The sequence below is a fragment of the Equus asinus genome, chromosome 10 (assembly GCF_041296235.1).
Source record: "Equus asinus isolate D_3611 breed Donkey chromosome 10, EquAss-T2T_v2, whole genome shotgun sequence".
NCBI lineage: Eukaryota > Metazoa > Chordata > Mammalia > Perissodactyla > Equidae > Equus > Equus asinus.
In genome coordinates, this window is record NC_091799.1 from 66,452,478 (window position 1) to 66,475,876 (window position 23,399).

General features: G+C 38.0%; 1 protein-coding gene across 4 annotated transcripts in view; it reads right to left on the reverse strand.

Moving 5' to 3' along the window:
* Positions 1 to 23,399, reverse strand: part of GPBP1 (GC-rich promoter binding protein 1) — a 95,207-nt gene that overhangs the window by 32,771 nt on the left and 39,037 nt on the right. For all 4 annotated transcript variants that reach the window (XM_014860377.3, XM_014860375.3, XM_070519641.1 and 1 more), the window contains exons 3-5: positions 12,628 to 12,747; positions 2,085 to 2,208; positions 1,730 to 1,953 (exon numbers count right to left, since the gene is read on the reverse strand). In XM_014860377.3, coding sequence (XP_014715863.1) covers positions 1,730 to 1,953; positions 2,085 to 2,208; positions 12,628 to 12,690 — 411 coding nt within the window. In that variant the 5' untranslated portion in view covers positions 12,691 to 12,747. The remainder of the gene's footprint in view (positions 1 to 1,729; positions 1,954 to 2,084; positions 2,209 to 12,627; positions 12,748 to 23,399) is intronic.

Below are 23,399 nucleotides of genomic sequence, written 5' to 3' on the forward strand. Positions count from 1 at the left end.
CACAACTCCCCTGCCCTAAATCCAATCTATCAAATTCTCTCACATCCACCCTCCATCCATTCTACCATCAAACCATATCCAAAATCACTTATCTTCACTTACCACAGCTACCCAGTTAAAGCCACTGTTTTCTCCTGAACTAGGGACACTGCTGCCTAACTGGTCTCCCTGCTCACTGTAACCCATTTAAGATACAAGAACTGGGGCTGGCCCCGTGGCCGAGTGGTTAAGTTCGCGCGCTCCGCTGCAGGCGGCCCAGTGCTTCGTTGGTTCGAATCCTGGGTGCGGACATGGCACTGCTCATCAAACCACGCTGAGGCAGGGTCCCACATACCACAACTAGAAGGACCCACAACGAAGAATATTCAACTATGTACTGGGGGGCTTTGGGGAGAAAAAGGAAAAAAATAAAATCTTTAAAAAAAAAAAAGAGAGATACAAGAACTGGCACAGTCTAAAAAACTAAAATCAGATAACATGACTTCCCTCCAGAGAGGGTTCCTGCTGCATGTGGAATTAAACCAAAATTCTCTACCCTTATGTACAAAAGCCCTACTCAACTGAAACCCTTTCTTACCCCTCTAACCTGGTCTAATACTACTTTTTACCCACACTGCCCTAATTTTTATCCCTTAAACACTACAAGCTTGCTCCCACCTTAAGGCCTTTGCACTAACTCTTCCCTTCTTCCTCCCAGTCTTAACAAAGCTCACTCCTTATTAAGGAGGTCCCAGATTAAATGTCACTTCACTAGAAAAACCTCTCCTTTCCCAAACCAAAGAAGTCACCAAGTCACTTCCTCTCTAAATTCTCTGCAGAATACTATTTTTCCTTTTATGTTCTGAATGTCCCCTATAGAATAGAAACTCAATGAGAGTAGGGACCTTCTCTATCTTGTTCACCTACGTATTCTGAGGGCCAATAACAGCTAGACTCACAGAGCCACTCAACTATATGTTAAATGAAGAACGAACAACATATACAAAAAAATTAATTACCAGGAATGAATCACAACTAGATAAATAAGATTATATACTAGATCAATTTTATGTAGCTTGAGAAGTATAGTGTTTAGATAAGCCACATGGTGAAGATTTAGTGATAAGAAAAAATTAAGAAAATTCTGTTTCTAATTAGTTCATACTTGTTTTCAACAGTGGAGTTAACATTCCTAATTGTATGTGACCCAGGCTAACAATTAGCCTGCCTTCCCTAACCACAATGAAACTTCTGAATAGACAAAGTAGCTAAAAGACAAGGAGCGCTATCCTGGGGTTAGTTTAAATGTCACACATGAATAATCAAGTATTACTTAAAACAGACCATCAAGTAAAATATACCGGTAAAACATCCTTTCCAAAAGCTTAACAGCTTTTTAGAGATATTATGATGCACTTTCAAATAAGCAATTAAGTTCAGCCATCATTTCTAAGGGAAACTGTTCAAATTTCTATAAGGAATAAAAGGACATAAATTTATCAAAAGTTTTAAAAGACCACAAGATGAGACACAGGAATAAGCAGGTGGAGGAGAGAAAAAGGGAGAGAATTAGGGGAGGGGAAAATTATGAACAAAAACCTCACAAAATGTAAGGATTAAAAATAATTGGACCTGTCAAGTGTGATCTCTATAGAAAACAAGGTATACTGATAAAACCTCATGAGAGCACCTTGATGCTAAAATGGTACTTACAAAAACCTCGTTTGTATTAAAATTACAAGAAACTTACAAAATCCTCAGCTTCAAACTGTTTGCGTTCTCTCTTGTCTTCCTTCCTCCCCATTTCATTGTCAGGTATGTTGTTTTCATGTAGTCCTTGGCTTTTTCCAGAATGGAAAATACTGCTACGAGAACGGGAATTTCCACCATGGTATCCCCCTCGATGATTTACGTTTTCAGTACCATTTCTTCCATGCGTACGCCATCCATTTTTTTCTTTCCTTCCGAAGTTACCTTTATTTGATAATGGTAAAGTTTTATAAATTCAAAGAAGATGGTTAAGCTTAAGATTGAATCACAAAGCATTCTTAAAAGAACATGAAGAAAATTATCCTTAAACTCTATCATTCCTTAGCAAATTTTACCTCCATTAGGACGTCCAATACCAGAATCAAAGCCATCTGAAGAGTTGTGTCGTCGACGATTCACATCATAACGATTTTCCGTCCATGAAAAGTTTTCAGAATGCTTCTCAAAATTCAATGACGACTGAAACAAATTATAAGAATATAGGTAAACATACATACAAAACCTGAATATAACTTTTTAAACTAATAATAGTCTGGCTTAGTTAAGAAGAACATTTTGTAGCTATTTTCAATGTTTGGTAACTGGTAACATAAGATGGTTTCTATTGTTGGTCCATCTTCTTCCACTTAATTGAAACAAGAGCACCTGAAAGAGCTCAACAACTACATCCACTTAGGCAAAAACCTTAAGGTAAAATGCGACCATAAGGAAAGCAAGACAAAATATAGTGCACTTCTTTTACAACAAAACGTTAACAATTTTTGTCATACACTACTTGATTTAAATAGCTGGAGGTTTTCTTCAACATCAGAAATTATAGCAAAGGAAGCTACAGTTCTATTTTAAGTTCTCCAGATTTATTTCCAAACTTTTTCCCCCAAAAGCAAATGTTTAAAAAATTCATCAAAGAATGTATAAAAACTATTTGAAAAAAATGAGAAATGTATTAAAAAACATACAAGTCACAACTATTTATAAAAGTTACTGGTTTTCCCCAATATTAATCCATCGATCTGATAAAATCACAAACAAAACTCGCAACTTTTAACATTCTGACAACTTCTCTTGGGTTGCACTTCTATTACAATTCCCTCTAGGACAAAGAGCAGATTTGCAATTGCCATTGCAATTGCAATGAAAACCCACTGCACATACCCCTAGCATCCCACTAGGCCCTTCCACATTGCCCCTGTGAAACTTGTTGGTGTCAGTTCACCTACTGCCCCCTGCCTCAGCTTCATGCTGCTTGCTGTGCTGTCAAAGATAAAGTCCTTGATCATCTCGTGTCTTCTGCCAGCATTCATGAAACGGTAACAGGCTAGCGTGCTAAGCTTGCAAGTAGGGTAAAATCCCAAACCCTTTACAGACCCTAGCAGTTTTAGTAATGAGGATGTAATACTGACAGAGCTAAAATTTTCTGGAAAAAGAAAGACATGGGTAGATTAGGGCACATGAGAAGACTCTCCAGAATTTGGCAGTAACTCCTCTCATCCAAGTGATGGGTGGAAGTAACAGCCCCTCACTGTTTAGTGGCCAGCTGGCAAGAGGCAGGATTGAAACAAGGTGTACAAATGGTGCTTTGGTTGTTTTTAACTCTCCTCTGAGTAGGAAAAGGAAGAGATGTTTTATCATGACGATGAGGTTTGAGATGAAAAGCAATATGGCTGTGACTGCAGAGTCAAGGGGTCTCCAAAGCTGAAATAACTAGTGTCAGCAATGAGGACATAGAGTTTGGAAGAAGAGAAAACATGAGAAGTAAACTTGTTAAGGCTGAGCTACTGCTGCCTCCTGGAAACAAAGTAAATGAAGAGCCTAGCTTCCTGGAGTGGAAGTGTTCTGTGCCCTTTGTACTCCCTGATCCCTTTCTTCCCCACTACACTGATCTCAGCTGCCCTCTCAAGAAAGTCAAGTATGCCGAACTTAAGGACAAACTTAAGACAAACTTTTATAGCTCTGCTGAACACAGGCACTCAAGTCACCATCCTACCCACTCCCACAGGGAGGAGATAGTACTAACCATAGGGTGGCTAAAGTACTGGTATTGAGGAGTGTGGTGCACGGCGGCAGGAAAAGCACCAGCCTAGTACTTGCTGGACCCAGGAGGCACACGGGGAGGAAGCAACACCAACCCTGGGTTGAGGAGCTAGAAGAGAAACAAAAAGCCTCCAAGACACCCATGCTATCCCCAAAGGTAGTCTTCTCCTCCACCGTGTACTTTCCCACATTCCCAGCAGAAGGAATCATTTAATCTCCCGAAAGTTTAGATTATAGTCCTGACACGCATGTACTAAACTCCTTAGCCTGTGTCCTCACAGTGAGAAAAGGAGCCCTAAGTGCCCCAATTTAACTAATGGAGTTTAAAGAAAATTCAGCAGTAGGAAAAGGAAATTAAAGTGATCTTGCAGGTGGAGCCTTTAGGCCAATTCAATATACTGTTCTTGTATTTTACAGTTGGTACTGTTATATTCCTGTAATGGAAATGCTCAAGGTTCTGCCTGATTCCCAACCTCTTCTAAGCAGTCTAGCAAAAAGAGTACAGGCTCCTAGAAGGAAAGAAAAGAAAATCAGAGATGTAGTTGAAGACTTGACAGCTACTAGAGTATTCAGAGAGGCTATTTCCCAGTACAGCAGCGCCATCTGCCTGACACATACACCAAGTACACTCCTTTTTTAAAGGGAATGTGGCTCTGGCCCTACCGCTGAGCTCTTATTCAAAGAGAACAATCAAACTAAAAACAAACCAGTAAGGGCCGACCAGGGCTCTTGATCAAGTGGAAATGGTGTGTTCAAAGGTGCAGCCAGCCTGGTCCTAGGGACATTTCAGTTCTGCATGAAGAAGTAGCAACTACCCTTTAGGGTAAACCTTATTCCCTTTCCTGCCACCTGTAACAAGCTACTGGTTCATTAAGGCTCTCAAATCACAGAAGTTCCCTAAATACCTGGAATTGGTTCACTGATAGTTCAACGAAGTTAAAAGATGATGGTGTCCACTGGGTGGCAGCAGCCATCCAGCGCCAAGAACTGAAAAACCAAACGGGTATATGCCAGTCAGCACAATGGGCTAAAATTAAAGCTGTGACCCTTGCCTTAAATAATATTAAGGACTACACATTTTCTATTTTTCTGACCTTGGGCTGTTGTCAATGGCCTAATCATCTAGTCTGTCACCGAAAAAACTACAGACTAGCAGATTAAAGACACCTCTTTGGGGGTAACAAACTGTGGAAAACTGCAGCTGCTGCTGAGACAAATCGAGTCACTCATATAGATACTCACAGTAAGGATGCTGTCTGATGAGAGTGAATGGCATTGAGAATGGCCAATATTAGAATGTTGATCAAGCCTCTAACATGCTACTCAGATCCATCATCACACCAGACATGGAATATATCCACTATCATAGACTGGTCACAAAAACAAAGGAGTTTATCTTTTGATGCAGAAGCCACCACTGCATGCCAACTTGTGACTCCTGCAAAAGTTGGTCCATTTGTCTCACTGAGGAGCAGACCACATTACACAAGGGGAACTACATCAAACCTTTGATCACTTCTTGGATCTATCAATGGTGTCTCATCACTGTTGAAACTTTCAGTTTATGGTGTTACTGTTGCAGTCTGGTCGGCTAACTCTGGTCACATTATTTTGACTCTTAAATTAATCCACATCTTGTTTTTGGTGTTCCAGACCACTAAGAGTCCAATAACACAACGTCTTTTGTCAAAAAGGTCACCCCGCAATGGGCCGATACTCAAAGTATTCAATGGACATTCTATACTCACTACTATCCACAGGCATCCAGTACTGTCAAGCATTCAAACAGTCTCCTCAAAATTCAACTCAGAACAATCTACAACTCCATGTCCCTCATCTCTTCACACACCATAGAAAGAGAGTTTGGTTAATGAACGCAGGATAGCCAAAAGATGATCATCTCCTCTTAGCCACTTTCCGGTTAGTAATCAGGATGAAAGAAGTGAAGTTATTAGAGAGACCTCTTTTAAAAATTCAGGATTCTGCCCTGATTATCCCTGGAGATGATGTTTCTTTCCTTCCCCTAAGAGCAACTACAAGCCAGGCCACTCCTCAGGGTGATGGCCTACCCAAAAAGGAACCTAGGGAATTCAAACAATCTGGTTTGGCCAACTGGAATCTCTCATTGGACTGACATGGCCCTAGATCTGTAGTCAATGACCATTTGCTTGAGAATACTTTTCACCGAGTCCCCCCTACAGTGCCCCTACAACATGAGGGTTATTACAGGTCTCTGCAAATTATGTAAAAATATCCTTGTCCCACTCATATCCAACTCCTCCAGATAAAAAGATCTGGGTGCAAGTAGGGATTTTTTTTTAAGTGATGTCAGAGCTACTGGAATGGGGGACACTGATTTTATGGCTGTAGAGGGAAAGCAAAAACATCAGTACCCGAAGAGAGAACATCTTTGACCACAGAAGGTGCAGGGAGGAAGGAGAACAATTAACGCTCTCTGTATTCCACAGAACAAGCACCAGAGCCTGAATCAAACAGCGGCTGGGGATAACACCCTGACCAACTCCTAGATTTGTCATCCCCATCAATATGCTTTGAAATCAGAAAAAAATGCATGTGGCCATGGACAGTCCTAAACTACTCTGCTGTGCCTGATATCAACAGCATCTCCTAAAAGTAAATGTGTAAAAAACACTCAAATAGGCACAACCTTGTTTTAGTCTGACTAATAAAAACTCATTTGATTCTCCTAACACCTGGGTGGTCTTAGGTTATACCATGTGTGGCAACAGAGGTTGCAACTAATGGTGACACTGTTCACGTTTCTTAACCAAACTAATATAATAGCAATCCACATCAACTTTAATAACAAACCCCAAACTGTAGTGATCTGTGCCCTTTCAGGTGATGTTTGCATGTAGGGGAAAATAAGCCACAGAATGTCTTCTATTGAGGATGAGGTCTGCTTTTTGGCCCATCTATTCCCCCCTATAATTATAGGTAATGACACCAAGTATCAGGTCAGTTTAAACTCCCTTAAGTAGCTTTTTGTGGATAACAAAGTGCCTTAGACCACATATTGGCAGGCTAAAAAGAATCATCTACTGGATCCCCCCAGGACTTATTCACAGTTGGCTGAATCCTGGCCTCATCCTGCTGCTTGGGATGTTGACAGTAGCCTTAATTAAATGTTGTATAAGGCAAATTAAATGGATTTGGTTCTAGCCTCTGTTAGTCAAATGAATCAGAGTGGCTGACAGAGTGGTACAATCGTGAAAATTCAAGTTCAGCCGAGAACATGTAGGGCTGACAGGCAGATTGTTGGGACAAGTAATCTACCAAGGGCCCTGAGCATCCCAGCATATTCTTAGTTGTACGCCAAGAATGCAGGGCCTTGACTGCTCTATATATGGCCCATTTCTCAGAGTTATGTTTGCAGAGACCAACATTGAGGGATAGGTAATATCCTTCTCCAGGACAAAGAGTAGGCTTATGATAAATGTGATACATTACCCACCCAGTCCAAGGGCAGCATCCACCTGGGCCCCTCCATGTCAGCTCTCAAAGGTTTTAGTACCAACATCATGCTTATGCTGCTTGCTGTGCCATGAGTAATAAAGTTCTTTGTCTCTGACCCAGGAATCTACTGGCATCCATGAAAGAGTAACAGGCTAGCCTGTTAGCCTGCAAGTAGGGTAAAATCCCAGACCCTTCACAGAGTCTGACATATAGTCAGCACAGTAAAATACGAGTAAGAAACACAAGTGACAGGATTGAAGAGGTAGAAAGAAAACTGATAGTATTTGTGAACAAATGATTGTCCATATTAAAAAATCTAAAAGACACTACAGAATAAGAATTAATCAAAGTTGCTAAATACAATACTAACATAAGATACAATATATCTGCAACAAAGACTTAATAAGAAATCTTTTAAAAATAGCATTTAAAACAGCAACAAGTACTACAAGGTACTTGATACATTTAGTGAAATACATGCAAGACTAGAAAAAAATTAACTTTAAAGACATTAAAAATGACATATATATGTACGTACATATAGACATACATATACATACACACACATACACATATGTATGGACGCATGTATGTATTTCCTAAGCCAAGAGAAAACAAAAGTAACCCAAAAGAAATAATAAACAAAGGATGTGAACAGGCAATTCACAGAAATGTAACCCAATGTCCAAGAAACAGTGAAAATGCACTTTGTAACAAAGACTGGCAAAAAATGTTAACTACCATAATCTGACAATGTCTTGCCAAGAGTACAAAGTACAGAGACTAGTTATACACAGCATACAGGAGTGTAAATCAGTACACCACATGGAAAAGGAGTTTGGCAATATCTAATCAATGCCCAGCAATTTTTCTTCTAACTATAGGTTAGAGCCTTGCTATTCAAAGTGTGGTCCATCCACAGACAAGCAGAATCAACACCACTTTGAAGACTGTTAGAACTAGGGCCCTATCCAAGACCTACTGAAATCAGTATTTGCATTTTAATAAAATCCCCAGCTTATTTTACCTATTCAAGTTTGAGGAGCAGTGGCCTAAAAAATTCCTATCCACTCCTATCCCTATTTTGGGTGGTTAGTAAGTGTTCATTTAATTATTCCCTATACTTCTTTGTATGTTGAAATATTTCATTAAAACTTTTCATATGGTTTTTAAAAAAAACTTACCAGAGGAAAATATTTGCAACAGATATGGCAAACAAATGCTTCAACATGAAAAGAGCTATTACAGATTACATGAACAAGAAGTTCTTAGAAATAGTTCCTAACACAAAAACATGCTCAACCATAATTAAACGATGCAAATCAAAAGACTGAAGTAGTATTTTTCATCCAAATTCATGAAGACTTAAAAACGTAAAAATATCCAGTTGCCAAAATTGAAAAAACTGGCCTCTTCATAAAATTCTGATGGGATTATAAATTGGTACAGCCTTTGTGGAGGGAAAGCAATTAGGCTATATCAAAATGTAGAAAGCTTTTAATCCACTGATTCTACTGCTAAGAATTTACCCTACGAATATATTCAAGAGATGCCCAGATAGTCCTGCAGCCTAGTCCATTAACAGGTAACTAATTAAATAATCCATGTAGATCTACTCAATAAAAGATTATATAGGCACTGAAAAGAGTCAGATTCCCGTGTACCAACTACAGAAAGATACTGGAGATGCCATCCTTGAAGGGGGAAAAAAAGGCAATTTCATGTGTTTATCCAAACCAGGATAAAAATATATTCCGGTGTATGCATAAAAGCATCCTGATATTTCACTTCTGAAAATTAGTCTACTACCTAATAATCAAGAAAAGAAAGTTATTAAACTGATAAATTTTAAAGTCTGGCACACCAAGGTTCCTATCCTAGCTTTAGCACTTTGGGGCGGTGACTTCTCTCTCTCAAGCTCAGCTCCCTCATCTGAAAATGGGGGAAAAAATCAGAGTATTTACTTCTTACAACTTTTATTAGCCACCATACAAAGCATTTTACACAATGATTAGTATGTAGTAATGACTCAAGAAACATAAGATACTACAATGAGCAAGGAAGAAAACATCTCTCTCCCTTTTACACCTTTTAAATCTTTTTCTGGATTCCTTTAAAAAACAGTTTATCAATTTTCTCTCTCTGATGCCCAGAATATCTGAATCAGTAGTTAACATAAAACTCTACATAGTAAACAAGAAGTTTCAATGAACTTGTCTACCAGTCTGCCTGAATTTTCTAATCCTCTCTGAGCCTAAAGTTTAAATAGCACATATTTTCAGTGCAAACTGACACTGCTTACATCACTGAAGAAAAGTTTTGGTACAGTATTATCATTTTTTAAATGTTGCCATAAAAGAATCAATAAAACAATACTGTTTTAGAAAGAGAAATAAGTAAAGAATATCAAATAGGAATATGATAATGTATTGACTATAGTTCAATCTCATCAAAACATGCTATTTTTGTTTGTTTAAAAAGAATAAAAATTCCCCTACTTTCTGCCTCTTAGACTCATCTTACTCTTTTAAAACCACATCCCAGGGACATTCCCCTTCTTCAAAGGATTACTACTATGAAAGGACACCTCAGCCTGATTACAGGGACCATTTTATCATCCTTCCTAGGGTATGATGATAAGAAGGAAAAGGATCTTAAACAAAGGGGTATCTAAAAAGGTATCTAAATTTTTCAGTATCTACAACCATTTCAATTGAGTATTCCTTCAAAAATAAAAATGCTACTTTTCAAACTGCAGTCAGAACCTATTAAAGGATGATGAAATCAGTAGCAATTTGCATTTTTTTAAAAGAATAAAAATGAACAGAAGACAAGAGAAAACATTAGTGCGCCACAGGTATATGACTTTTTTTTTTTTTTTTTAAGAATGGCACCTGAGCTAATATCTGTTACCAATCTTTCCTGCTGCTTCTTCTTCTCCCCAAAGCCCCCCAGTACACAGTTGCACGCTCTGGTTGTAGATCCTTCTGATTGTGCTATGCGGGAATGCCACCTCAGTGTAGTTTGATGAGAGGTGCCACGTCCCTGCCCAGGATCCGAACCAATGAAACCCTGGGCCACAGAAGTGGAGCACTCGAACTCAACCACTCAGTCACCGGGCCAGCCCCTGACTTTTGTTTTAATTATATCTATGTGGATACAAAAACATTAAAATTTACTTCTTACTGGGTCCCAATCAACAGTTCAAAAGACAATGTCCTATGTTACAGACATAAAATCAACCACATGCAGTTTAAAATTTCACCACATGATGGGGCTAAAATTCTACACACCTCAGAAAACTACTTATGTGAAGTTCTGAAAATATTTTTACCCTTAATTCAAGTCTTCACATCACCCCTTCAAAAACCAAATAAACAAAAAACTCTGATTAAGTTGAAATAGAGACCCCAATAGTAATGAATTTACTCAGTTCCTGAGTGAGTACTCAGTAATTAATTTTGAACTCAGTAGTTCCATTTACTCAGGATAAAATTAAAAGGGCTCTGGCAGAAAGAAGGAGGTTAATTATAAAGAAGAATCCACAAATAGTGATTTTTGAGAGATGAAAGGATAAGACAGAAGGTATAAGAAAAGAAGTCATTACTAAAAGGTGTGTGTGTGTGTGTTTGTCAAAACCACTTTGGGTAAGGTTTAAGGAAACAGTTTCAAATACTACTAGTTAAGAGTTTAAAATGATACCATTTTCTGGACATAATTTAGAATAAATTAGAATAATTGAGAATTTAGAATAGGCAATCCCAATTCTCAAAATCACCATCATCATTCAGGAGGGCTTATATCCAGATCAAGAGTCAGGTTCTAAAAAGCAGTAAGGATTTCACCCCACCTAACAACAGTCGATCTTAATCAACTCAGATTAACATCTAGATGAAGACAAAAAGTTATTCTCAAGTTTTCTAATGTTTTATAACTAACTTTCCAGGTGCTGGTAACTTTTACGGATCTGCTTAAAAATGAAAATAAGTCTTACACTTATTTCAGAGAAAATGAGCAAAAGAGAAAACGGAAATAAAGGGGAAAGCAGAAAACACACAATATATTCTGAAGTAAGCCTAGGAAAAAAACGAACCCACTAAAAAAAACAAGGAAGCAAATTCCAGAGACCTACATTTAAGAGGAACAGGGGGAAACAGAGAGTCTATAAGAAGTGATCTCGGTAGCTTAATCCGTAGAAGTCATTCCCTAACAACTTCGAATCCATTTTAGAGTCTATGAAATGAAATGTTTAATCATTTTACAGAATCTCAAAATGAGTCGTACGGGAAGAGTACAGAATAGGAAATGCATCCTGGATTCTAGTCTAGGCTCACACTAATTACGTGAAAACAGGCAAGCCAATTAACCTTCCAGAGAATCCATCTATATAAAATAAGGTCAGTTTATATGATCATTAAGATCCATCTTTAAACATCAAAATTCTGTTAGATAATATAATTATCTACCATAATTATCTAATAGAATTTTGTCACTCCAATGCACCTTTTTCAATATATTGGGAGCCAAATTTACTATGATCTGACAAGTCCTTATTGGGGAACAACTTTCAGAATTTAAAATTGTTCCCAGAAGAGCTGTTTTTAATAACTGTTTTATAAGTACTGCCTGTACCCAAAATGAATGCCTTAGCATGGTAGAGCTTGATTAATAGGCAAGCAGATGATCAAGGCCCTCTCTTGATTCCTTTGCACTATGGGGAAAAAAACAAAGTGGAAGACAGCTATTAAGCCAGGTGGATTGATTCTATACAATTCCAAGATCCCTCTTAGCACATCTTTTAAGTCGATGACAATTTCAATGCCTAGTAAATCTTATACAAACTATTCTGTCTTGGTTTTTAAGTAAAATAAACATTTCTTAGATTAGTAAGTCGTGATATGTAACAATGTTGCAACATTCTCATCACTACTGAAAGTTTAGTAACATGCCATTCAGTCTTATTTATTTGGAAAAGAAATCCTCCAGTTATATGGAAAGACTTCAGAAACTACCGATTTTTTTTAACAATTATATACAGTAAAGTAAGTTATCAGAAGAATAGTATAGAAAAAGGTAAGATGCAAAAATAATGTTCAATGTATCTAACTAGTTTGAATTAAAATGTGTGGAACTTCGATTAATACAGAAGACAACTCTGAGGTAAATGGTTTAGTATGCTGACAGTATATTGAAAACAGACTTTTTAAACAATAAAAACCAATAGATTAAATATGAAATAACTTGGTAATACAAAAGCTTTCTTTGCAAAAGTATTAAGGCTTCACACTTCAACTACATTTGTGCAGAACATGAACGAAAAGAAAGGCAGGCAGACAAAAAGGAGAGAGAGAATGCAAGAAAGGGTACCTTTGTTGATGATGGTGGAGTAGGAAAATTAAGCCAGGCTGGAGCAAAGTCATGCTGCGCCATTTAGGTCCAGTCTCTCCAACTCAGTGAAACAAGGCTTCAACACCTCATGGCAAGTCCCTGTCGTATAAAAATGGAAGGAATTAGACCTGTAGCTCCTGGCCAAAATTATCCTAAGCCATATCTCCTTTAAATTACAATGATCTTACTCTAAGATTCCACTTACAATGAAATTCTAGAAAAGGTAAAAATATGAAGATAGAAGGGCCAGCTCAGTGGCATAGTGGTTAAGTTCACGCACTCCACTTTGGTGGCCCAGGGTTCGTGGGTTCAGATCCCGGGTGAGAACCTATAGGTCATTCATCAAACCATGCTGTGGCAGTGGAGTCCCACTTACAACACAGAGGAAGAATGGCAAAAGACGTTTAGCTCAGGGACAATCTTTCAAGCAAAAAGAGGAAGATTAGGGGCCAGCCCTGTGGCCGAGTGGTTAAGTTTGCACACTCTACTTCGGTGGCCCAGGGTTTCGCCGGTTTGGATCCTGGGTGTGGGCATGGCACCACTCATCAAGCCATGCTGAGGTGGTGTCCCACATAGCAGAAGTAAAAGGACCCACAACTAGAATATACAACTATGTACTGGGGGGCTTTGGGGAGAAGGGAAAAAAAAAAAAGACTGGCAACAGATGTCAGCTCGGGGCCAATATTCCTAACAAAAAAACCATAGAAAGCTAGACCAGTGGAGTAGGGGTGGAGGGTCTGGAGAGCAGCAGAATAAATGTGAAGGGGGAAATTTTCAAGGTAATAAAGTATCATCTTGGCTGTGGTGATGGTTATATAGAATGTACACATTTGTTAAAACTCATCAAATTGTATGCTTAAAACTGGCTAATTTTATTGTAAATAAACTATATCTCAATAAAGCTTATTTTAAAAAACTACAATGGTCTTACCACAAACAGACCAGACATCAAGTGTCTTCTGATATGACACGAAGGGATGTACACAGCACCATCTATGATGTATTCTTGCCCCCACCCCATACGGAATCTGAAATCTAACTACTAATTTACAGGAAATTCAACATAAAGGAAAAAGTTAAAGGACATCGGAGGGACGTAATCCACCAAATACAGATCACAGCATATTCTAAAGGTCAAACAATCTGGTTTCTTCAACAAATAAATGGCTTTCAATAGGAAGGACAATCATATATAATGTGTAGACTTTATATAGATCTTACTCAAAGCAACCAACCTTTAAAAAACAAAAATATAAAACAATCAAAAATTTGAACATGAATTGATATTAAATCACATTAAGAAATTATTAATCATTTTAGATGTGATAATGGTTCGTGTGATGATGGTATATAAACGAAAGACATAGTGAAGTCTTTACGATTAAACTGATACATATGGAATTTGCTTTAAAATAAACTAGGGAATGCTGAATAAGTATACAGTTGAAAGAAAGCTGTCCACGTGTTTATAAATGTTGGTACAAGGAGGTGTATAAATACTCTTCTCTCTACTTACACGTATGTTTGAAAATTTCCATAATTGAAAGGGTTTCTACTTTGTTTTTAATTACAACCATCACAATGAGCATCTCAAACATTTTAGAAACTGCTGCTCTTCTGCATTCTAAATTTAACTTTTTTGGGAGCCTCTCTCAATTGCATCATAAAAGTTTCAAGTTGCCAGCTGAATCTAAACATAGTAAATTCACAGTTTCTTCAAATAAGGCAAGAAGCCAACTGGGGAATGGTACTCATTTGAATATAGAGCTTAGACTATTAGTCAATGAAAAAAATCAAATTTTCTGAACATCAAAATGTCTAAGTTTAAATGACAAATGTTTTATATTCACAATTGCATAATAATCTCCAAAGTGAAATCTTAAAGAACAAAATTATCAACACCATTGTTAATCTCCCTTTTTCAAATTCTTCTTTCAAACGTAAGTGCTATGGTAGAATTTTTTAAAGCCACACAAATTTCTTAAAATATTTACCAAAAGAAAAAGTCTCAAGATATTACAGAATTATTCTACTTCTACTATCCCAAACTGCACTGGTCTATTAAAAGAAAGGTTAAGAGTGGACAGATACAAGGGCCAGCCCCCATGGCCGAGTGGTTAAGTTAACGCGCTCCGCTTCGGCAGCCCAGGGTTTCGCCGGTTCGAATCCTGGGTGCGGACATGGCAATGCTCATCAGGCCATACTGAGGTGGCATCCCACATGCTACAACTGGAAGGACCCACAACTAAAAATGCACAACTATGTAATAGGGGGCTTTGGGGAGAAAAAGGAAAAATGAAATCTTTTTTTAAAAAAAAAAAAGAGTGGATACAAGAAATAGATGTAACTGGTTAATTCACTATCACAATAAAAATGTTTAAATGTTAAATGCTCATATGAGACAGGGTAGAAAACCTGAAAAGCCTGAGACAAATTCCAACAAAACACTTATGAAACAAATGCAAGATTTTAAGAGCATACTTAATCAAAATGAACTACATAAAAATTCAGGCATTCTGAGCTCTAATTCTACTACCATCTTAGATTACATTTTGAAGTCTTCTGACATAAAAACGAAAACTGAAGTGTTTTAGGATGTATAAAGGATTTTAATTATCTATTTTGATATGAAGCTAAATAGAGAACTGTTCTGTGATGTTTGTGATCTGATGTTACTTTCCCAACAACTTTTTGTTGTACTCTTAAAATTATAGTTCCAATACCTCAGTAGGAAAGAAAAATTACTTTTACAGCTTATTTTATATACCAAATAAAATTTCACAAGAAACTACAAAGGACCTAAATAAAATAACCAATAACTTAAAGCTTATCATTTTAAACAGAGTCCCATCCAAAACAATGGTTAAGTGAGAAGTTATATACTAAAACCTACCCCTGGGAGGTAAACCACTAAAATTACCTACTCATTTCTACAATGTCTTTATGCATTTTAGTTTAAATCTACTTCTTAAAGAATAAAGTATGACTAGCTAATGGCAGAAGTTTTCATGTTCTGAAAAAAAGATAAAGAGCAAATAGTAGTTAATATTATGGCATTTACCCAAGTGTATGAAGGGATCAGGATATGCCACTTTGACATGGATAATTCTGAGCTGAAAGCATCTGAGTTCCTGAAATCCCTTTTTTTACCTAAAAGCAGAGCCTCCCCAAAAAACTTATAAATCCCCTCCCCTGGAGCAACTCTAATCTTCTCTAACTGGGAGACCAAAAAGAAACCTGGCACCACCCCTGGACGTTGCCACAAACTATCAATTCTCACATCAATTCTCCTGAGGGCCCATTTATCTATCTTTCCAAAGAGTTATTCTCTTTTCCATCAAGTGTTCTTTCCCCTCCTCTTTCCCCTATAAAGTTAGGTACAGAGATCTCAAATTCTAACCATCTATTTCAGTTACTCATCTCTGGATACTCCCACACATGAGTACATGCTAATAAACTTGTTTTCTCTTGTTAATCGGTCTTTCGTCAGTTTGATTTATAAGGCCGTAGTCAGAGCCCTGGGAGTGCAGAAGGGAAAAAAATTTTACTCCCCTACATGTGTAAAGGCAAATTAAATTTTCAAAAGCTCCACCCTATTCACTTTCTTTTACCTGTGCTTTGTGCCATCTGAATTCATTCCATCTTACTTTCCCTGTATAAAAATGTTATGAGTTGAATTGCGTCCCCACCCCCACCTGAAATTTCATATGGTGAAATCATAACCCCGTACCTCAGAATGTAATCATATTTGGAGATAAGGTTTTAAAGAAATAATTAACTTAAATGAGGCTATGAAGGTGGGTCCTATTCCAATCATCTATGTGCTCATAAGAGGAGGAAACTTGGACACACTGCGAGACACCAGGGTTGCACAAGCAGAGAAAAGATCATATGAGGAGGTAGCAAGACAGTGGCCATATGCAAGCCAAGGAGAGAGGTCTCAGGAAAACAATCCTGCCAGCATCTTCATCTTGAACTTCTAGCTTCCAGAACTATGAGAAAATTAATTTCTGTTTAAGCCACCCAGTTTGTGGTATCTTGTTATGGCAGCCCTAGCAAACTAATACAAACAGAAACATCAGAAACACATTAATTAAAAATATTTAGATATTTCTTTTATACATATATCAACTGGTCATAGAGGAGATTACTACCAAGGGGAGGGGGCAAATCAGCAACTCTATTAACACCCCAAGGATTCCAGCTTGTCACGAATCTTCTACCAGATTACCTTATAAGGTCTGAAGGTTCCACGTGGACATAGAGTTAAGATCTTCAGATGCTGCTGGTATGAAAATCCTAATTTCTCATCTCTCACTCAATTTACAACTTGTTCATAAATCCATGCCTGAAATCTGAACCACTGACAATAAAAATTCCCCAGGGGAAAAGTGGTTCTGAAAAAAACCTAATCTACATTCTGTACTTTTTTTTTTTTTTTCAGGAAGATTAGCCCTGAGATAACTACTGCCAATCCTCCTCTTTTTGCTGAGGAAGACTGGCCCTGAGCTAACATCCATGACCATCTTCCTCTACTTTCTACGTGGGATGCCTATCACAGCATGGCTTTTGCCAAGTGGTGCCATGTCCGCACCCGGGATCCGAACCAGCGAACCTCGAGCCTCAGAGAAGCCGAACATGTGAACTTAACCGCTGCCCCACCGGGCCGGCCCCATAAATTCTGTACATTTTTAAGTGTATGTGCCTGACTTTAAAAAAAAAAAAAAAGATCACTGATTAATAAAAAGTCCAAAATATAGTTCTTCTGAGTGAAAAATAATACACTATGGCAAAACATACACATAAATGGGATTCTCCTTATTTCTTGTAATGTTTCACTTCTGAACCCACCAAATTTGTGCCAAATATTTTCAAAGAAAAACTTAGTCAAAGTGATTTCATCAGAATACACATCGAACTTACTGTCTTTATAAAAGTTTATATTTCAACTAAATAAGCTTTAAAGTCATGAAGCCCATCAAAAATACCCAAAATCAACCAACAGCTAAGAGATTCTAACTAGAGGCAGACACAGATTTTTCAAAAAGATCACAGGCTTGGAGTTCAACAGTCCTGGATTCAAGTCAGCTGAACATGTTACTAGACTGGATGATCCTGGCAAGTCCAAGTCAGATTCTCAGTTTCTTCTCTTCATTAAAATTGAAATAACTACTACTTACCTTGCAAGATTCAACCTGAAAAGTGCTAAAATTATAAAAAGACAACTATCCTTTACTAGCAGACTATCTATCCACATACAACCCTTGAATAAGGTTAAATTTTTCAAACATTTAGCCAAACTGCTAACATTCCTTTATCAAGAAGGCAAGAAATAAAAGATGACTATTCAAATTGATCCTTAGTTCTCTTTATAGTAAATCTGTGAAATACTCTTTTGGCATAAGCTACGTTTAATATATGAATAGAATTCATTTAAAAAGTGAATCTTCCTCTTCCCAGTTCAGGCATAAAGCCATTATATGGCGCAGAGCACAGGAGCCAAGGAATTTACACTAGGTGTTACAGCCAGAGTAAGGATGAGAGAGGATCAACACAAAGGACAGGACCAGGGGCTGGCCCCGTGGCCAAGTGGTTAAGTTCGCGCATTCCCCTGCAGGCGGCCCAGTGTTTCATTGGTTCGAATCCTGAGCGCGGACAGAGCACTGCTCATCAAACCACGCTGAGGCAGCATCCCACATGCCACAACTAGAAGGACCCACAACGAAGAATATACAACTACGTACCGGGGTGCTTTGGAGAGAAAAAGGAAAAAAAATAAAACCTTTAAAAAAAAAAAAAAAAAGGACAGGACCAGCACAGGATGTCAGGGTCAAAGCAGGGCGAAGAAGTCATCCATGCAGAGAGACAGCCAGGGGATGCAGCTCTGAGCCGAAAAACATGGGAAGGCATCCATGTGGGAGGAAGGAAGTAGCCAGAACAAGCAGCGTAGACTAGAGACTAAGAAGGGAGTGGAGGGTGTCCCACTCTCCCTATGTGGTATCCCCCTCTCTCCATGGATGAGGGGGCAGCAGCTACAATAGAAAATTGGTTATATAAAGGGGAAATGATCAAATAAGTAAATATATTTAGAATAATGAAAACTAAGCTTCATAATGTCAAAGAAAGCAGTAATTAATATTGGAAAGGGTGAAAACTAGAGTGAATGCTATGGTGCTGTATTGTGTCAGTATGAGTAATGACTACTTCAAAGTCACATATTAATAATATTGAGACTAATATTCACGTATACCACAAAGGTAAATATTTCTGTTTATGTATATATATATTCCTCCTGCCCCCCAGCTCTAATGCACTGAGTAGGCGTGAGCAAAGTGACACTCCAATAGCAACGAGCATACTTAACATCTGGGTCTTGGTTTCCAAAAGCCATTTTCCACTAAAAGAAACCAGGGCTTTTGGAGAAATAGCTGATTCCAGGGCTAGGAAAAGAAGATGATAAAATAAGCCTGGAATATTTCGTTACAGCAAAAAACAAGAAAGTGTCCAAATAACGACTGGGAAACATCAAATGGACACAGAAATCAGCTTGAATGGGTTCCCACTGGCCAAATCAGAGACAATTTGAGCACTAAAAATGAGAAAAGACGGGGCTGGCCCCGTGGCTGAGTGGTTAAGTTCACGCGCTCCAGCGCAGGCGGCCCAGTGTTTTGTTGGTTCGAATTCTGGGCGTGGACATGGCACTGCTCATCAAACCACGCTGAGGCAGCATCCCACATGCCACAACTAGAAGGACCCGCAACGAAGAATATACAACTATGTACCAGGGGTCTTTGGGGAGAAAAAGGAAAAAAATAAATAAAATCTTTAAAAAAAACAATGAGAAAAGACACGTGAAGGACATCAACACAAAAGGTGAAATATGGAACTCCAAGAGCCTACCCTTCCACAGAAACACCAAAAAATCAAGGAAAATCTGTCAGAATCAACTTTGTCAGCACTCTGAAAAAGCTGAATGTTTACAGCAACCAAGCAAAGACTGCATCAATAAAACGGAAACTTTGCAATGGTAGAAAAGCTTTGTGACATTTTGACTTGCCCTTGACCCACATCTCTCCTGCACACAGTGGAGGTCTTGAAGACCTTAAATCTGGTCCCTGGTTCAGGAGTGAGTAGAGTAGACTTTATTCTCACAGAATTATGTTTGTTTGTGTAAACCTGTCTGGGGGCTACCCAAGGAATGACAAGAGGCACTTGCCTTCGTTTTGCCTAATGCAGAAAGATAAGTTGCTATGCGAAGGCCATTCCTCCAAAACATTGTAAGGCAAATGAACAACTCCATGCCTGGAATAAAGGTGTGCAACTGAGTAAACAATAGCACACTCAAAGCCTGGGAGGAAAGGCTGAGAAAGAATTTCTTTGGTAAATTATGGCATTGTAAAAAACTCCCTTCTAGCAGGGAACTTACAAAACCACACAAATGCCCAGGGCAAGACACATATTCAGAAAACGACCTGAGAAGACTCTAAGCTTTCACCTCTGGCTGATCTTTAGCTTTAGCAAAAGCAGAAAGTGAAGGCTAAGATAGTCATAAACGACATGGCTAAACATTGAAGAAATGCCTCAACACAGAGCCAACAGGCAAAGACTGGCAGAGTTCTTATCTTTTTCTTTCGCTTTATTTTTATTTCTTTTTGGCTCCAGACACGCATCTGTAACAAAACACTAGCGGAAGACAGTAAAGATGGCTCTTGTTAGAAGAGCTGTGAGAGCTGCAGTATCCATGGACAGCTGAAATAAAACTCATATTGTATTGCACCGAAATTACTTTCTGTAACCAACGAAACCTTTAGTAAAAAGGCTGCAACCTGTCTCAGCTGTGCTGTGAGCTATAATAGTTGTTTGATTGGCCCATGTGTGAAGGATTTGCAATCTTTAGACAAGATAATACACTGATCCTGATGGTAAAATTCATCGTTGGTTTTTTTATATTAATTTTAAAATTTCATTAAAATATTATCTCAAAAAAAACAAGAACAACAAAACACTAAGTGACCACAAACTAAGGGACAGAGACTACTCAAGACTAAGAATATAGACTGCAAAAATAGTTTAGAAAAGTCACTAAATGAACACACAATTACAACCCACAGCAAGCAACCCTGAAGGATAAGGAAAAAATATTTCATTTCCAGTCGCCAAATTACAATATTCAAAATGTTCAATTTTCTACAAAAAATTACAAAGCATGCAAAGAAACAAGGAAGTATGGCCCATTCACAGTAAAAATAAATAAATAAATAAATAAATTAGTAGAAACTGTCCCTGATGAAGCACAGACATTAATTGTCTTAAATACAAAGAGCTGAAGGAAACCAGAGAACAATGTCTCAACAAATATAATATCGATAGAGATAAGAATTACAGAAAGGAATCAAACAGAAATTCTGGAGCCAAAAAAGCACAATAACTGATACAAAAATTTCACTAGACAATTTCAGTAGCAGATTTGAGCCAGCAGAAGGAAGAATGAGAGAAGGTGAAGATAGGTCACTTAAAATTATCAATCTGAGGATGAGACAGGAAAAAACAATAAAACTGAACAGAGCCGAAAAGACCTAAGGGACAACATCAAGCATACCAACACACATAATGGAAGTTCCAGGAGAGGAGAGAAGAGGCAGAAAGAGTATCTGAAGAAATAACACTGAACACTCACCAAATTAGATAAAGACACAAATAAACATACCCAAGAAGCTAACCAAACACCCAGAAAAATAAACACAGATTCGCACCAAGATATATCAATTAACCTGTCAAAAGCCTAATGCAAGAGAATCATCAAAGGAGTGAAAGAGCAATTTGTGACATGAAGTCCTCAATCGATATTATACACCACATTAACAAAATGAAGGAATACTACCAGGTGATCACCTCAACTGGTACAGAAAAGGCATTTGACATAGTCTAACACCCTTTCACGATAAAACAACACTCAACAAACTTGGAATAGAAGGGAATTTACTCAACCTGATAAAGAGCATCTATGAATAAAACCACAGCTAACGTCATTTTCACTGGTGAAAGACTGAAAGTTTTCTAAGATCAGGAATAAAACAAGGATACTTGCTTTCACCACTGCTATTCAACACTGTATTAAAAGTTCTAGCTCAGAGCAATTAGACAAGAAAAGAAAAAGACATCCAAATTGGAAAGGAAAAAGTAGTACAACTATACATAGATGACATGATCTTATAGATAGAAAACTCTAAAGAATTCATGAAAAAAATTACTAAAGCTAATAAATTCAGGGGCTGGCCCAGTGGCGTAGTGGTTAAGTTCGCACACTCTGCTTTGGCGGCCCAGGGTTTCACCAGTTAGGATCCCAGGCGTGGACCTAGCATCGCTAATCAAGCAATGTTGAGGCAGCATCCCACATAGCAGAACTAGAAGGACATACAACCAGAATATATAGAACTATGTACGGGGGGCTTTGGGGAGAAGAAGAAAAAATAGATTGTCAACAGATGTTAGGTCAGGGCCAGTCTTTAAAAAAAGCAGTCTTTAAAAAAAAACAGACTCCCTAAAAAAAAACAAACAAAAGCTAATAAATTCAGCAATGTTGCAGGACACAAGATCAACACAGAAAATTCAGTTGTATTTCTATACATTAGCAATGACAATCCAAAAAGGAAATGACAAAAAAAAATTCTATTCACGATAGCATACAAAGGAATAAAATATCTGGGAATAAATTTAACCAAGGAAGTATAAGATATGTTCACTAGGGGCCGGCCCAGTGGCATGGTGGTTAAGTTTGCGCATTCCACTTCAGCAGCCCAGGGTTCACAGCTTCGGATCCCGGGCACAGACCTAGCACTGCTCACCAAACCATGATGTGGCAGCATCCCACATAAAATAGAGGAAGACTGGCACAGATGTTAGCTCAGCGACAATGTTCCTCAAGCAAAAAGAAGACTGGCAACAGATGTTAGCTCAGGGCCACTCTTCCTCTCTTTCTCTCTCTCTCTCTCTCTCTCTCTCTCTCTCTCTCTCTCTCTCTCTCTCGCGCACACACACACACACACACACACATACACGATATGTTCACCAAAAACTACAAAACATGGCTGAAAGAAAATTCACAAGACCTAAGTAAATATAAAGACATCCTATGTTCAAGGAGTGGAAAACTTAATATTGTTACAATAGCAATACTACCCAAAATGATCTACAGATTCAAAATGATCCCTATTAATATTCCAACAACCTTCTTTACAAAAACAGAAAAGCCATTCTCAAATTTATTTGAAACTGCAAGGGGCCCCAAATACCAAAACTATGTTGAAAAAGGGAAACACAGTTACAGGACTCACATTTCCCTATTTCAAAACTTATTACAAAGCTACAGTGATTAGAATAGTGTCCTGCTAGTGTAAGGGTAGATACATAAACTAATGGAATAGAACTGAGAGTCCTGAAATAAAATCATACATGTATGGCCAATTGATTTTTGACAAAAGTGCTAAGATTATTCAATGAGGGAAAGCACAGTCTTTTCAACAAGTGGTGCTAGGGCAACTGAATATCCAATGGACCTCTACTCACAACAAATACAAAAATAAATCCAAAATGCATCAAAGACCTAACTATAAAAGCCAAAAGTATAAAACTATCAGAAGAAAACACAGAGGTAAAGCTTTATGATCTTGGAGTTGGCAACAGATTTTTAGATATGACACCAAAAGCATAAGTACAAACAGAAAAAAGAAATTGGACTTCATTAAAATTTA